The following is an 18,362-nucleotide window of genomic DNA, read 5'->3' as shown; positions in this document are numbered from 1 at the left end:
CTTGGGCATGAAGGAATTCACCCTTCACTAAAAATTCCTCCACTACCTCAAAATTGCGCTCAAGGACGAGTAAAAGCACATTTCCTTGGTCAAGGAGGATTTTCCTTCCTTGGCAAAATTCCTCCACTACCTCAAAATTGTGCTTAAGGACAAGAGGAGAACACATTTCCTTGGTCAAGGAGGATTTTCCTTCCTTGGCAAAATTCCTCCACTACCTCAAAATTGCGCTCAAGGACAAGAGGAGAGCGCATTTCCTTAGTCAAGGAGGAATTTTCCTCCCTTTCAAAATTCCTCCTCCACCTCAAATTTGCGCCCAAGACAGGGAAGGGAGTGCATTTCATTAGCAGTGAAGGATTTTTCAAAAATGCCAAAATTCCTCCTTCCATGCCAAAATGCACCCAAGTATGCAGAATTCTAGGAAAGTGAAAAATTGACCAAGTGTTGAGAATTTATCTCCTCCAAACTCTAGATTGGATATAATTCTTGAATGATGGAAAAAGTGGTTGAATGTCAGAAAATTCCTCCTTTAGGACAAAGCACACATGAGCATTCATAGAACAGGAAATGGCAGAACTTCACAAGGAAAGGAATTTTTCCTTCTCCAGGGTTGATAAGCACTTAGGAATTCCTCAGAAACAGAAAAGATCATAAAAAATTTTGTAGAGCAAAGATATCCTTCAGTTCCTCCCAAATGCACCCATGCACTTTCAGGGCATAAATAGGATGATCTTTCACCAAGGAAAAATTCCTTCTTTCCCTTCCAAATGCACATGTTGTGACATTTTCACACATCGCCCCATTGCAAATGGGGACCCCCTACTTTTTAGGCCCTCTCGGACTTTTGGCTTTGGTTTGTCGGGTCTTTTGCAGCAATCTTGCCAGTCTCCTCGTTTTGCAGGTGTTTGAGGGTCAATTTGATCAAGTCTGCAGCTCGTTTGAGCAAATTTGACTAAGTCTGGAGCCTGTTTTGTCTATTTTAGGGTTTCATCCTTTAGACTTGGATTTGAGACTTTTCCTTTAGGGTTTTGGAAAAATTGAGTGTTGCATTGGAATCAAGACCTTTTAAGGAACTTGCACGTAAAATTTGAGTGAATTCTGAGCAACTTTCTATTTTTAGAAAGTTCCTATTTTTCAAGGATTTCACTGCCTCTTAGATTGGTCTAATTTTGCCAAAAATCAAACTTACTATTTCTAGTAATTTCTATTTTTAGTAAGTGTTCATGCATCTTGTTTTGCCCTAATCCTAACATTTTGAAACACTCTATTTTTGGAAAATCTATTTTGGCAGGCTCTTCACAGGAAGACATCGAAGACTGAGCATTCTTGATCATTTCTAAATTCGGAAAATTCAAAAAGCAGGCTAAATGGATCAAAAAATGGTTGTGTGGGTGCCCCTTCCAGAAGTGAAAAACGAGAAAAAAATCTTTTGTTTGGCACATGGAAATCACTTCAATTCCCAAAATGGCATCTTGATCATGGAAGATGTTTAAAATTGACCAAGTCTGGAGAGAAAGAAGTCAAATTCCACCACATAGTGAAAATGGCGCCCAAGTCAGGAATCAGGCGCCAATATGAGTAGGTCATGGAAGATCCAAAATTTTTGAAATTCCTTCACCCAGGCAAAATGGTGCCCAAGGAGATAGTTAGGCGCCAAATCAAGGTGCCTTGGAAAAAGTGAAATTGAAAAAAATTCCTTGACATTGGTAAAACAACGCCCAAGTCCAAGCTATGGTGAGATCTTGAGGGTGGCATGGAAAAGTCACCAAATCGAGAAATTCCTTCATAGAAGTGTTTTGGCGCCAAAGTCTTGGGTAGGGCGCCAAATAGAAGGGACCATGGAAAACCAAGAAAATCAATATTTCCTCCTTAGTGTGATTTTGGCGCCCAAGTGTGCATTAGGGTGCTGAATGGAGGTGATGAAGGAAAAAATGCTCAATACCAAAATTTCTTGCCCAATGCGATTTAGCACCCAAAGAGAATGAAGGGCGCCAAGTGGAGGTGGCCATGGAAAGTGAAAAAAATTGTAAATTCCTCCTCTACAGTGTTTTAGCGCCCAAGATGGCTAAGGGGCGCCAAAGTGGCAAGGTCATGGAAAACTCACCAAAACCAAAATTCCTTGCTCTGGGTGTTTTAGCGCCCAAGGAGATAGTCAGGCGCCAAATCAAGGGAGCCATGAAAAAGCTAGCAAAAGGAAAATTCCTCCATGATGAGGAATTAACACCCTAGTCAAAGGTTGGGCACTGAAACCAAGGCATGAAGGAAAAAGCATTCAAAGGTTGAATTCCTCCATGGGGGTGAAATAGCGTCAAGGTCAAGTCATAGGCACCAAATGAAGAGAAGCATGGAAAAACGAGAAAAAGTGAAAATTCCTTCACTTACTGAATTCCACGCCTAAGACAAAAGATGAATTCCAAGGCACATAAATTTGAAGGTCAAGGAAAATCCCCTCAAGGAAGAATTCAAAATTCCCCTCCCAGGCAAAGAATAAAGAAATTTCAAGACAAGAAGAAAAATTGGCCAAGTGAGAAGTTTTCTCTAACCTGAATCCTGGAGCTAAAAATGGAAAAATTCCTAAAAAATAGGAAAGGTGAAAATTTGGCTAAGTGATGGAAATTTCTTCCTTCATGACAGAATTCCAGGAAAGGTGAAAAAATTGACTGAGTGTTGGAAATTCAGGACGGAATTCCAAGCAAGGAAGAAATCACACCCAAAGATGAATTGAAGATAAAATTTCTAATGCAAGGAAGGAATCAAGGATGAACTAAACAAGAAATCAAACAAGAAATCACACCCAAGGCTAAGTGATGGAAATTTCTTCCTTCATGACAAAATTCCAGGAAAGGTGAAAAAATTGACTAAGTGTTGGAAATTCAGGACGGAATTCCAAGCAAGGAAGAAATCACACCCAAGGATGAATTGAAGATAAAATTTCTAATGCAAGGAAGGAATCAAGGATGAACTAAACAAGAAATTCCCCTTTGGAAATTTTTTGAAAAATCCATTTTTAGGCATCAAAAATCGTCTGAATTTCAAAAAAAAATCAGAATTGGCAAAGTGAGAGAATTTTATCTCTCTTAGACCCTAGAGCCCTAATTTGAGAAAATTCCTAAAAAATAGGAAATGTGCAAAATTGATGAAAAATCTTCTCAAGACAAGGAAAATTCAAAACTTCAAAGAAAATTCTTCCCAAATGAAATTTTCTCTCCAAGGGTTTCTCACCAAGTGACAACCAAGTCAGCGCATGTTGAATTAATGGAGCACCTTTTTGCATGTAGCCGTCACATTTAAGGCATTATGGTAGATTCCTTTTGCATGTCAGTTGTTGTACTTAATGCAGTGGTGGAGCATCTTTTGCATGTAACCGATGTGGAAGTGATGGTGCATTCAATGCACATTGGGCGAATTTGAAAGAAGTGGTGCATTTAATGCACAATAGACGCCATTTTTGGCAGGAATGTAATTAATTGTAATGGGATGGAATAAATTGTATAGGGGCATAATGGGCATTTATTGTTGATTCCCACCTTGTTGCATCATTTGTGGAGAATCTTTTAGGGAGAAACACTAATTAGGGTTTTGCATGTAGCCAAGGCTTGAAGCCTATATAAAGGGATGACCCCCCTCATTTGTAAAGCAGTGAGATTTGTATGAAATTGTTGAGATAAGTTCTTGAGATAATAACAATGAAACATTGTTCTTTGATGGTGTCCACTTAAATTATTTTTCAAAACTTGCATGGTTTCACCTTCCTCACTTAGAGTAGTAGTATAGTGCTTTGATTTCAATGGAGAATGTAATGGTGTTTGATGAATTTCCATGGTTCATACTTTTTGCATCTTGTTGATTATAAGTTGCAGCGTAAAGTTAGTCTGAGCCACCAAATTTGTGCTAAGTTCGATAGTGAATAGTCGTTTGGATTGCGCCACGTTGGGTATTCAAATGCATTTTCTCAATGTGAAAATCCTCCAACGTCCTCAGAAGATTGCACTGGTTCTTGCGGAGTTGTAGTTAACCTTGGCGAAGCAGAGCTTGGTTTATTTGGAATTTGTCCACTAAAGCATTATCTATTGATATCACTGCCCTTAGGAGTAGATTTAGATCCTTCTAATCCTTTCCCCTTTATTTTCAGTTCATTTCAGTTTAAGAAGAAGCATCACATAATTGCTATATCTAATGATGGAGTTCATGCCACGACAAAGAAGTGAAAGAACGATCCAAACGTAGGTCCCCTTGGATTACCAACATATCACATCAAGGCAACTGAGTCACGTCCATTGCGAAAAGGAACCTTGGAGTCGATTGTTTGAACTCATGGCAATCTTAGCATACAATTGTACTTTGATCAAGAGAGAGCGAAGTGATCGTTAGGCAACTTTATTTTGTATTAGGCACTGTCATAAAAAACACGTCAACAATGTCCATCTCCAAAATGGCAAGAAATGAAGTAATTTGACTAAGTGTTGGAGAAATTCCTTTTCCAAGCTTCAAGTGCACCCAACTTCATGAGATCATGGAATGAACGAAAATTGGCCAAGTATGAAAAATTTCCTCCTATCCTTCTAGAATGTGCTCAAGTACTCAAGACATGGAAATTTGGCTAAGGCATTGAAAATTCCTTCCAGCTATCTCATATGCGCCCGAGGTGGAGAAATGACATGAGGCATGGAATTTAATGCTTAAGGTGGCATTTGGCAAGTCAAAGGGTGGCTATGTGATCATAGGAGGTGACTCCAAGGTTTCTATTGTTAGGTCTTGACGTGTGGATAACTCAATGGTTTGATGTGATATTGCTGGAATCACAAGGGGGACTTACGTTTTGCATGAATGCTTGAATGCTGCTAGAACATGGAAATTCACTTGATTTGAAAAAAAGACAAAAGGGATTGAGGGTTTAGAGAAATCTAATCTACACCTAAGATCAACGATAGCACCGAATCATGCTTGGATGGACACATTCCTTAACCGAGCTTTTCTTCGCCATGTTGCCAACAACTACACAAAACTGATGCAATCTTCCAAGGTAAATGAAAGGTTTTCATATCATGCATGTTCATCCAAATACCCAATACACTGGCGCAACTTGAATAAACATATCCACAATTGAACTTAGCACTTTTTAATGTTCATGCTAACTATGCATTGTAATTGAAAATCATCCAACCACAAATAGTATGAACCAAGGAATTATCAACATCCACGCATAACTCCATCACAATCAATTAACTTCATCTAACATGAGGATATAACAAAAAACCATGCAATATGTAGAGGAAACACCACCATTCACCATTAATTCAATGAAAAGCATGTTTATTTACATGTCTTGGCAACAATTTTTGTGTTATCCTCCTACTCTACTTCTAATCTAATTATCTAGCTCCTAACTATTAACCTTTACAAATGAGGAGAGCAAGCCTTTTATAGAATTCTCTTTACAAATGAATGGCCAGGATCAAATCCAAATCAATGGCCAAGATTACAAGATAAAACCCTAGTTAGGGTTAGTTACAACAACCATTGCATTACATTTAATACTTGACCAATGATTTGATTACAATAAATAGGACACATGTCCTTTGAATGTGCACCAATGAGCGATGAGGTTAGGTATATCGAACTTTGTGCCTCCACATATGGTAGTTATCCTCCTTGTTGGATGAGTCAAGTGCATTGAATCTGGACGCCTCAACTTGGAATGATGTGATTGGGTTGTGTTGACGTGTATTTTGTACACTATCAAACACAGAATAAAATACCTAAGGGTACCTTATCCTCTCTTGAATAAAGTCGCTAACTGCTGAAGATTTCGCAAGAAGGATCAGTTAAGATGACTCCAATGTTCTTTTTAGTAGGGTCTCTACGTGTGGATAAGCACCAGTGGTCGTTGTGATTGCTGTGTCATCAAGGGGCCTTACGTTGCCGAAGATTTTGCTAAACTAAACAAACTTAAAAAAATATCAAAAGGATAGGGTTTGCAAGAGGTCTAATCTAGTCTAACCCTAAGAATGACTCAATGTAGACAAGGCTTGGTGAGATTCTACCAACTTCAATATTGCCATAAATTAACAACTCAATTGAAATTGATGCGATCTTCTAAGGTAACAAATGATTCTTCAATACATCAAAGATCAAGGACACTACCACGAAGGTACATATCCAAGATACAATAACGATTGAAGGTTTAAACGATTCAAATATCTCCAGTCGACCACGCAAGGCATTCCTACAATCAGCAAGAAGCTAGTGGTTTGGAAAGCGAATCCTACCAAAGATCAAGTCCAACACTTTGTCCTTCGAACTAAAACACTACTTTGATTGAGAATGATTCAAGGAAAAATGAACAACCATGAAGATAACCAAGAGAATTGCAACAAAACACCATAACTTCAATATTTCATTGATCTCAAAGCCATCATGTACAACAATTGTTTGAATTCCTTTCTCCAAGCTCAATCTTGCTACAAAAGTAAATTGCTTCTAAACTCTAATCTCTCTAATACATCAAGAATTTCCAGCTCTCTCTAATTTCTAATGATCAAATGAAATGAAATGAGGGTATAAATAGCATCCTCGATTACAATGAACAGTCCAGATCAACAAGCAGATCAACGGTCAAGATCATGACACCTAAACCCTAATTAGGGTTTGTTACAAATAGCCTCCTTTTTACTGAACAATATTAAATGCATAGCCAAATATTAAATTTGGCACAAAAACCTAGGAGACATAGACCAATGACAATTAAGATGCCATGTCATCTATAACAACCTTTCATCTAGAATCTTATTCCCTTTCCAATGCTCCTTTTTAGCATATGCAATGAATCTTGATACGATTCCTTCGATCTCAGCAATTGGAATCTCGGGAAGATTCTTCATTCTTTCTTCCAAGTGGATGACCTGATCAAATGCCTCGAGAAGAGCAGCGTCCCATCCAGGTTCAAGTTCTTTAGTCTTTTCAATCAAGAGCATGGTAGCGAACATCTGGTCCTGTTGCTCATCTGTGATATTAGCGTCCTTGCAAAAGATGACCTTGATTCTATCTTCTAATTCCTGCAAATCCACATCTGTCTCAACTTCGATCCTCCTGTCAAGAATAGTACACAGTACCTCAAATACTTTGTCCTGGATTGGGTTGATCACCTCCTCAACATGGCTACATCTAGTACTGATGTCCTCGAAGAGAACTTCCTTCATCTGGAGTAAGGTTGACCACTGAAGTAAACTGTGAGGTCCTCCATCCATGATCTTTTCCTGCGCTAAGACCTTCCTTGATGTTTGTCTGATTACTCGCAAGACAGGGATGATAACATCTTTGGTATGAGCAAAAGCGGCCACTGTTATCATCAAGTTGTGGATGATCTCAAGAACCTGAATAGCTCGGTGAATGGTTTGCATCATCCTTGTTACAAATTCCATGGCGACTGTATGAGATTTAACCATCCAAGTACTCATACGCTGGACCATACTCCTGAATCTCTCTGCCTCACCAATTGATTGAAGAGGAAGTGCCTGTATGGGTGATCTTGCTGGATCCTGACGTCCTAAAGGCTGATTGAGATGACTGAAATATGTTCTCCATGCACCAACTTCTCTCTCAAGCTTTCTATTTTTCTCCATTTCTTCCCTAAGCTTATCTTTCAATGCCTCAAACGAATCGGTGGCATCATCTAGTGTCTGCTCGGCTGTGGATGGACCTAGCTCAAATGTCTCTATATCATATTCCTCTGCTAGGATCTCACCTTCGTACTTGTCCACGGACGGTGTAGCTATCTGTAATTTTCTGAATCCAGTCTCATCTCTAATCATCTTGGACATCTTGGTAGCCTTCCTCTTCTCTGTTACTTCCTGGGAATGTCCAACAAGGCTCTCTAAATCAATCACATTGTCTTCGTCCTCGATCACAATCACCTTCGTTAATCTTTCCTTCAACCAATCCGGGATGGCCGATCTGGTTTCTTTAACCTGTATCTCCTTATGCAATGCTTCTTCTTCTCTAGGAGGAGATGTTACCTCGTCATTGTTCTTGTCTTCATGTAACTCATAATCTTGGAGAGATCCACTTGGTGACCCTTGAAGTGCCTGTCCTTCTTTATCATTCTGTACCATTGACTCCATAGACTCCTCTATCTCAGATGTCCTCTTCTCTTATCGAGAAGATGTGCCGGATGAACGATCTTGGTTGGCCTCTTGCTTCTTCTTGGAGGATTCTCTTTTCTCAGGTCTCTCTTTCCTCTTTGAGCCTCTTGGAGGGGGATTGCCTTCACTTACACTTCGAAGGTTGCCTTCGCTTGCATTTCTGGGATTAGGATTACCCTCACTTACACTTGCTCCTCCTTCAACTGGTTTCTCTTCCAAAGTGAAAGTCATAGCTATGCCTTGCTCCCTCAACTTCTGATGCTGCACATCAACCCATCTGCGAGTACAAGACAAGACTGGAGCCATCAAAGCATCTAGATCCACAATCTCGGGCTCATTCCAATCTAACCTTACTGATTTGCTTTCTCGATCATAGGATGACTGGAGATGTCTGCCACTGTCCTGAGCTTGGTCGGCCACTCTGTAAATCTTGCATTTCCTGATGAAATCCAAAGGTAATCTGGAATGCATTTTCCTTTTCACTTCAAGATCATCTAAGAGATTTATCATAAAATCTTCTATTTGAAACTCATGCTTAAACTTCCTACCGACTGTCTCCTCTATATATCCATGTGGATCAAAGCTTTCTCTCAAGGCAAAGAATGAAAAAGAATACAAAGCTAACTCCTTCTCTGCGTCATCCATGGCTAAAGCATTAGGACATACCTCAACTGAATTACCCAATATGATAGGTACCGGAACTCCATTCCCATGCCTGTGTCTGAACGCCTTCGCATAAGCTGCCAACTGTCTTGTTACCTCAAGTAACACTATTCTGTCTGTCGGATATCTCGGCAACATGTACGGGGGTGAAGGACATCCATGAACTCTGATATAAGTAAACTTTGGAAATTGGATAAACCAAGCACCGTACCTCTTTACTAGTTCCTGCGCATCCTGAGATAATCTGTTGTGAATCCCGCCTTGCAACGTCCTCGTAATGTTCATTGTGAAGGTATCATTAACTAACTTGTAGTTGCTTCCTGGCGGATGATGCAAGTGAACATAGGAATCACAAACTCTGACCTCGCCGGGTCCTCTTCCAATCACTCCTCTGTGAGGTAGTCCTGCGTACTCGAAGCTCCTGATCAAAGCATAGATGACGTATGAACTCATGTGGAAGGACTTGGTAGCCTTGAGTCTCCTCAACTGTACGTCCAAGCAATGGCTAATCATTCTAGCCCAATGTATTGTTCCTTTTCCCTGAACTATCACCTGGATAAAGTAGAACATTCACTTTTCAAAGTAAAAAGCTTGAGGTGCACCTGTGACTCGGTTGAGCATTGTAATCAAATCTCTGTACTCCTCCTGGAAATCAATCCTGTGTGGTGTGTTCGGTATCTTGCTCAGGCGAGGACGACTCTTGAGTAACCAGTTCTTGTTGATGATGCTTAGGCAAGCATCTGGATCATCTCCGTACATGGACCTGGCTCCTTCTATGCTCTTGTAGACCATATCTCTGTGCTCTGGAAGATGGAAAGCCTCACTTATAGCTTCTTCTGAAAGATAAGCTAAAGTGTTTCCTTCCTTGGACACGATCGTTCTGGATTGAGGATCATAATGACGAGCGCACTCGATCATCAACTCATGACACTGTACTGCTGGAGGGAAGCCGGCCGCCTTAATGATGCCACTTTCAATTATCCTCCGGGCGACAGGTGATGGCTTGCCAATGTAAGGGACCTCTCGAAACTTCTTCGTACTGAAGTTGCCCAAGTTGGTATCTCCAATGTTGCTCCATTTAGACACGATCTTGGTCTCCACTTCTTCGGTCTTTTGATCTTCCTTCATGAGAGCTGGACGACTGGTGGATGCTCCCGCCTTTGGGGTCGCCATACCTACACAACATTTCATAATAAGAACTAGATTTTGCAATGTATAACATAGATTAGATTAATTTTAGGAAACTTCATGATAAGTCCTTGAGTTATCATTTCCTAAATACGATCGAGCTACTGAAATTCAAAATTTCAAAATTTCAAGCTATGACGATCAAAAATTCAAAACAAGAGAAGACCTCGCCATACCTCACTTGAGAGCTAACTCTAAAATGCAAAACAAAGAAATTCGCCTAGGCAAAATCAAAATTTGAAGCTTTCCCACGTGATCTTCCTCAAGCGAATGTTCTCCTTAGCACTTCGCCACCTTTGGGGGGTCTTTGACGTGATGATAGCAAGTTCGCCTTACTCCTAACCAAGGTTCGCACTCCCCTTTTGATGATGCTCGCACCACTTCCTTTGCTAAATTCGCACTTCTCCTTTATGAAATTCTCTCCTCTTTGTCCTCTCAAAATCGCATATGAATGAAGGTGAAATGATGATTTGAAAACGAAATTATCACCCTCCCTTTATAGGCGCTTACCCTTACAACTACCTCAAGGCCGACTTTGCAAAATAAGGCAATTTTAAAACAATTTATAAATAAAACCAAAGGCCGACTTTGTAAGAAATTAAATCCAAGCGCTCAAATTCGATTTTTAATTAAATTAATAATTAATTAATTAAATGCCTTTGTTTATTAATTCGATTTTTTAAAAGGGCAAAAATTAATTAATAAATGCTTTGCGCTATTTTTTAAATGCTATCTTTAATTAAATTTATCGATTTTTAGCATTTAATAAAATTCAAAAATGATTTAGCGCCAAAACTTGGAGAGGTGGAAAGATACAAACCATATCACTCTGGTCCCTGACTGAGGGACAGGAGCGAACTTGCATTTTAGCCTTGATTCTTTTGCCTTTGACTTTCAAAACCTCCATCTTCACGTTGAAACTGGCATGTTTGCTGGGAATTTCAAACTTGGTTAACTTGACTTTGTGGATGAGTGCCTTTTGTGACTAATATCGCCCTGGTCCCTTGATGAGGGACAGGAGCGAACTTCCATTTTAGCTCAATTTTGCGATCTTTTGACGTTCAATTCTTTTCTTGTCACCTTCCAAATGATGTTCTCGATCTTGTGTGCCCTTGCTTTGTCATGATTTTGAAGGAAAATAAGTGGTTTGATGAAAATCGCCCTGGTCCCTGACTGAGGGACAGGAGCGATCTAGCATTTTGACTCAACTTGATCGTCATCTGACGTTTGGTTTCTTTGCACATCATCTTCTTAAGGACACTTTAACCTTTTGCAACCTTGTACGTCCTTGACTTAGCATGATTTTTGAATGAACTGGCTAGTATAGTGAATATCGCCCTGGTCCTTGCCTGAAGGACAGGAGCGATTCTTGGTATCCTGGGCTCATCTTTGTTCTTATCAACTTGCAATTGCCTTCATAATGTAAAACGGTGTCCTTTGATCCTTCTTGAACATACGAAATGTGATTATCATTTAAAACTTAAGCCTTCATAGAAATTTCGCTCTGGTCCCTGACTGAGGGACAGGAGCGAATTTGGGCATTTAGTGCAAATCCTTCATCCTTGGCGGTCTTTGATACTTCGTTCTTCGTCGAGACACCTCAAAATGTCCTTGCCAGCTTGTATCCTGACTTAGAGTGACTTGAATTTGGGTGGAAGGCAAGATAATTAACATTTCGCCCTGGTCCCTGGCTGAGGGACAGGAGCGAATTTGATGCTCTAGGCTCCATCACACTTTGCTAACTCCCAAAATTATCTTCAATGGACTCGATGTGGACCCTTTCACCTATTCTTGGCATGAAATTCGTTCTAACTTGGTGAAAAATTGACCTAAGGCAAAAATCGCTCTGGTCCCTGACTGAGGGATAGGAGCGACTAGGCCAATTTGGGCCTTACTTTGGTATCTTGTAATCTTCAATTTGTCTCCAACGAGTTCATTACACCTTCTTTGTTTACCTCAAACTCGAAACTTACTTGATCTTTGCCCAAAACATGCCTCATGAGGAAATTCGCTCTGGTCCCTGGGAGAGGGACGGGAGCTACCACTGCATTTCGCCCTGGTCCCTGACTGAGGGACAGGAGCGCATTAGCTTCTAGGTCCAATCTTCTTCACGAAGGCACTTCCGAATTATATTCAACTGATGAAACATATCTCTTTTGATCCCCTCAAATCGTCAAATTGTTCAAATCCTGCAAGGACAAGGCAATGTTTGATTTCGAGCTCCGGTCCTTCACTGAGGGATAGGAGCGATTTTTGCTCCTGGCACATTTCCATGCTTGTGAAATTCTTCAAATTATATTCAAAGGAAAGATCATGCCTCCCTTTATCACTTCCAATTCGAAATTCATCTTGATCCTGCAGAGATAGTAAGATTTTGAAAAACAAGCTCCGGTCCTTCACTGAGGGACAGGAGCGATTTTGCTCCTACAGGCCAAAATATCAAGATTTTGGGAGTTTAATCACTTCACAAGGCAAAAACAAGTCATTTCCAATGCCCGGGATCAATTATCAAAATTTTCAAAATTTGGTCAAAATTACTCAATCGGACAAAAAATCAAAATCTCATCATTCACACTTAGACAAATCTGGACTCTGCATTCAAAATTCCAATTGAAACTAGACCAACTTACCCAGCCTCTGGCGAATTTACTTTATTCAAAATTGCATCCCTCGGGAGGAAGCTCTCAAATTCACAATTGGACTGGACTCTGGCCTGAAAACACAATAACAGAAACCCTAAGGTTTGACCCTAGTCCAGACAACTGGCATACTAAACCAAAACCCTAAAAAAGCAGAGAGAAAGGCGAGCAAAAACGAGCAAAAAGAGGGGGTCCCCATTTAAATGGGGCGATGTGTGAAATGGTCACAACAGGTTGGTGATGACTAAGTGCCACCTCAGCTACTTGCCCCTCTTGTAGATCATGATAAAGTGGTGTGATTGAGCAATATCTCTTGATATCATGTAGTGATTGCATTACCAAGGTTATGTAGTCCTTCTCCTTGAATACATTGATCTTATTCTTCCTCCAGCACTTTCATCTCTTGTGTTCACTCTTTCATGATGTTGACCTTCTTCTTGTGAAGCAATCCTTGTAAAGTCTTCTCCAACTTGTATCTTTTCTTTCATTCTTCGCCACTTTGTCTTGATATTCTTTGAGGTTATGAAATCCTTAGCATAATTGCAATCTTCATGCCTCACCATTTTCCCTCTTGGAGACACATGTCCTTGAGCTCTTTGCAATATTGATCCTCTCCTTGATCCGCCATGTTGAAGCATGAATCCTGAAGTTATAAGTCCTCCAATGAACTGGTCTTTCCTCTTGATGTCACTTCTGTGCAATAATACCCGAAAAGAGGAAAATAGGAGTTAATTTCTAAAGGTTACAACTTTTTAATCATGGAATTGACTTCTCAAAGCCCTTCTAAAATCTGAGAATAATCACTTTCTCTGGGAACATGAAATTTTAGGTCTGCAACTGGGATTCTGCTGGTCTGATTCCCCTTTTTCTAAGTCTGATTTTAATTTTCCAGGTCTGATTGCGAAATCTGCTTCTTAATTTCGCATATCTGCTGCTGTTACATCACTTCTGATTTAGTGTGTTATAGGTATGAGACTGATTATCTAGTGTTCCCTCTTTATATGCTTCTCAAATGCATGACTTTGATATCTGCTCTCCATCAATGGTTCTGTTTGGAATCTGATTTTATTGCAATGCATTCATACCTATCTGCAGTAGCAATTTGCTATCCTCTGATGTGAGTTTGCTCCTGACCTGCTCTGACTTTTGTGGTTTCAAATTTGATTTTGAATGATTGCTAAATGATGCATTTTCATCTCCTCTATATATGCATTTCCAAGTTAAAGTCGCATCCCTTGATCATAAGGCCGACTTGTTTAAATTTTGAATTAAAACGTTCATTTTTCAAAGGCCAACTTGCCATTACATTAGTGCCAAACATATTATCCTATCACCCTAGGTCACAGATTCGAGAGGGGCATGGATTTTGGTTGATCGCGGATTTCTTGAAGGCATGGATTTTGGTGGGTCATGGATTCTCATGACCCAAGGATAATATTTCTCTCCTCCAAGCCATTGGCCGCCTTGATCACTTTAACTCTTCTTGACACTTAGTCGTTCATTTGTTCAAACATCATGATGTTGCACTTACCTCTATCAAGTCGTGGATTTTGCCAACCTAAGGATAAATTTGGTCATATCCACCTCCAAGTCATGGATTTTGGCAACTCAAGGATGATCTTGTTCGTGGATTTTTGCAAGTGGAGGATAGTCACCATCACTACTCAATCTCGCCAACTCCAACACTTAGTCTATCAATTCACCTTCAATATGATGGTGATCTTCACTCTCTAAGCAAGGATTGAGTTAGTTCATTATTTCTTCTTCACTTCATGGATCAACCTTGCCATTTTCATGCTTGAGGCATGGATTTTAGTAAGTCATGGATATGCTCAAGTCATGAGTTGATCACTATCATTCACCTTCACCATCAAGATATCTTCATCCAATTCACTTCAAGACAAGCTTACTTCACTCAACCCCATCATCAAGGTATTGGGATAGAATCAATTCTTCTATCATTGTTACCTTCAAAGTTCTTCAAGTCATGGACCTCCACAAGTCGTGGATTTTGGCAACTCAAGGATAAAAGTTTTCACTCACCATCCAAGGTCGTGGATTTGAGCAACTCAAGGATAAAAGTCATCGTTCATCTAAGTTGATCATTTTAGTGCCTTTGCTTGCAAACTTGGAGGATTCAAGGGGTAAACTCACTCATCGCCAGTTTCATTTAGCATCATCATCAAGACCTTCAAGGTCGTGGATTTTGGTGAGTCATTGATAACTCACTTTGACCTCGAAACTTACTGATTTCACCAAGTGTAAAGTAGCTTCTTCATAGGGTTGACTGGTGTTTTCTTTCTCTTCATCATCACATAGACCTTTAATCATCTTCATCAATCATTTCACCTCAGTTGATTGATCATCACTCTTCATTGATCCTCGCTTCTTCATCCCGACCTAAGGGTGCCCGCTTGCTTGACTACTCATCAGACCTAAGACTCACCTTGACTTGATCTAGAGGTTGCATTGTGAAGCATCACTTAATGGTCATCTTGACCCCTATCCATCACTTAAGCTTTGAGAGCTGAGAAGACTACAAACTAATCTAGAGGGGGACCTAACTACTGCTCGACTGCCTGACTTGATCACATCCTGACAACAAAGCATTGCATCCCCTCACAAGAAAGAGGTTAATAACTAAAGAAAAAACTGCCAAGCGAAGCAAACTAAGCAAAAGAACCAACTTACAAGCAAAAAAAGTGGGGGTCCCCATTTGCAATGTGGCAATGTGTGAAAACGTCACAACAGGTCCCATCGAGGTTTCAACCAAGAGGATGAAGAGAGTTTTTCGTACGGATAAAGTGGCTTGAGCAGCAGAATGCTTGATTACAAATACAGATCCATCCAACGATGGGAGGTCCTACCATGTTGACATTCAATCCATCTTGAATAAATGTAGCAAGGTATTCAGTGAAATTCCTCCTCGTCTACCACTGGATAGGGGCTTTCAACATGTGATTGAGCTTGAGGAAGGAGCAAAACCCATCATATCACATCCTATTGGCACTTGGTCTTCGGTGTGATGAGGCAGTTACAATTTTCGATTAATTGTAACCATTGTCAAAGCTAAAGTTTTAAGCATGACCTGCATGGAATATGCAAGAATTCTTCACGGTTGTGCTTCACAATAGGCCTTCTCAATGGACCATTATCTTATGACTGTTGAATAAAGCTAACAATTTATCTCAATTCTCCTAAATTGTTGATCAGAAGGCAAAAGAATTTACATGAATCGCAAGTAGAATTTAACCAACATTTTCTCTGAGTTCTCTTAATTTTCAAATAGCATAATCTTCACAAAATTGTTATAAAAAAGTGATAAAAACAAGCGAGCTTTGAACCTTAAAAGCTCATAATCAAACCCTAGAATACATGATAAACCGTCAAAAACATAATTGTCAGGAAATTTCATTACAGGAATTTAAACCCTTCCACTATTTCCCTACACACAATTTTTGATGATTACATGTCTACATAATCTAACCTTCTCACTATTCATTTATTCACATATCTTAATTTGACCAGTGTCCCGTCCCCATCCCGACCCAAATTCCTATACCTGACTCCAAGTCCCACATATCTTGATAATTTGAGCGGTTGAAACAACTATGACAATGATAAAAGAGAAATTTTACTATATTTGTTATGGCATTGGGTAAATTAAGCAATGACCAACCAGTGTCCAATCCCTGTCTCCATCCATATACCCAACCCCAACACCACATATCTTGGTAACATTTTAGAATTTGGTAACAACTATGGCAATAGTTACACCCAAAAAAAAAATTTTGAAAATGTTTGGCATGGCATTAGCTAATTAACCAATGGCTAAAATTTTGGAAATATTTGGCATGGCATTAGCTAAATTAACCAATGGCTAAAATTTTGAAAATATTTGGCATGGCATTAGCTAAATTAACCAATGGCTAACTTCTGAGTGTAGCATACTACATGATAAAGTGCTGCAATTAGGGTGAATTACCATATCCAACTCACTAGAAAAACATTAGGAAGAGAGACTCATTTGTCTCGGCATATCCCACAAGGAAGAGAGACCCATTTGTCTTGGCATTTAGAAAACCAATCATGCCAACTTGCTGAAACAAACATTATAAACAAAAAGGAAACCCAAAAAAAATGGATTCCATACCTTCAAGTACTGTGCCGAAGACAATGTTTGCATTATCCAGCTGAGGGCAGGGGCCTGGGCCTATGGTGACCATAAACTCCACGTTTCTGTAATCAGGGGTTAACTTATACTGTTCCTCATCATCATTCTCCGACAAACAAAGTGAGACCGTCCCGGGTTTGAGATGCCTCAGCTTAAAAGCCCTAGCTTCCACGGTCTCTGTATTCCTCTGTAAATTAGCAGGCGGCGGAACCTCTCCCTTCTCCCTGCGCCCCTGTTTACCCGCCATAAAATACTGACCAGGAAAAATCTTATGTATCAGCGTGCCCTCGTATTTACTCCCTGATGTTCCAGTGCACATTGCCTTAAAATTTGCCACAGTGCGCGGCACCTGCTTTCCATACAGTCCTATAACAATGCGACCCAGTGGCTCCCCCTCTGGACAAAACGACTCTGCCACCGCCGCCGCAGTTTTGGCTGGGCTCGCAGGGGCGGCGGCGGAAGAGTTGTTATTTGTGGAGGATGCAGTGCGCTCGGGCTTGAAAGAGGTCGGACACATTGTAATGTCCAGGAAAACTCGATCTGTAATTGTTGTGTCCGTTGCGGCTGCAGGCTCTGCTGCTTCCTCCTCCTCCTCGGCGGCGGCTGTGGCGGCTGTGGCGACTAAAAGACCAGTGGAAATGAGAATTTCTCTGCGGCTGCTGGAGGATTGAGGAGGAGCCGGCTTGGAATGGAGTCGAACCTGGAACGTGGTGGTTCTATATTTGTGATGGAGAGGTGAGGAGAGTTTGAGGGCGGGCGGTGGGAATGGCAATCGTGTGGCCAACACCATGGTTAGGGAATTGGAAGACGAGGAAAATCCATGGAATTCGTTCTGCAAGCGAAACAAGTTTCAGTTTGGATTGGGTGCTGACGTGTCCATTGTGCGTTTGGATTGGTTGCCAGCCTGGCAGTTTTCCATTCAATAGTACTATGCTTAGCTGGCCCAGTAAACGCGGGGCGCAATTTAAAAAAAATAAAAAAATAAACGATAATTAGTACAGACAATAATCATCTAATTAACTTAGATTTAATTATGAGTTGCTATTTTTTTTTTTAAATATTAAAAGAATTGGTATGTGGGGAAACGGGTTTCGAGCCAGTTTAGCTGCGGGTTGATTTTATCATCACTAGAGGTATTCAACAAGGGATGCACAGCGTCAAGCAAGGGAGAGATAAATGTAGAAAGATAGAGAGATAGAGAAAGAGAAAGAGATAAAGAGAGAGATAAGTATAGAGGGAGAGGGAGAGATACAGAGGGAGAGGGAGAGGTATATGGAACACTATGATAGAAGGATAGAGAGATAGGGATATAAAAAGATAGAGAGAGGGGGAGAGCTAGAGTGTGAGAGATAAAGAGAGGGAGAGGAGAGGAGAGAAGTTAAGTGTTATCAAATTTTAAATAAAATATTCTTGTGGCCGAAAAGATTTATTTTTAATAGTTGAAAATGTGTGTTATAAGATTATAAATAAATATTGTTGTTAATGAATATTAGTTTAAGACTAGCAATTACTATAAATTTATTACAATTAATTTTGAATGTCTAAAATTTCTATCCAAAA

General features: G+C 40.1%; 1 protein-coding gene across 2 annotated transcripts in view; it reads right to left on the bottom strand.

Annotated features, from left to right (window-relative positions):
- LOC131064349 (peptidyl-prolyl cis-trans isomerase CYP28, chloroplastic) overlaps window positions 1-17,659 on the bottom strand; it is a 30,026-nt gene extending 12,367 nt beyond the window's left edge. For both annotated transcript variants that reach the window (XR_009111242.2, XM_057998456.2), the window contains exon 1: window positions 16,782-17,659. Coding sequence is in view for 1 of the 2 variants with exons in the window: in XM_057998456.2 (XP_057854439.1) it covers window positions 16,782-17,592 (811 nt within the window). In the remaining variant the exon portion in view is untranslated. The remainder of the gene's footprint in view (window positions 1-16,781) is intronic.
- Window positions 17,660-18,362: the final 703 nt, after the last annotated feature.

The sequence above is a fragment of the Cryptomeria japonica genome, chromosome 9 (genome assembly GCF_030272615.1).
Source record: "Cryptomeria japonica chromosome 9, Sugi_1.0, whole genome shotgun sequence".
NCBI classification, from domain to species: Eukaryota; Viridiplantae; Streptophyta; class Pinopsida; order Cupressales; family Cupressaceae; genus Cryptomeria; species Cryptomeria japonica.
The sequence above is the reverse complement of the archived record's forward strand: the minus strand, read 5'-3'. Positions and strand labels throughout refer to the sequence as shown.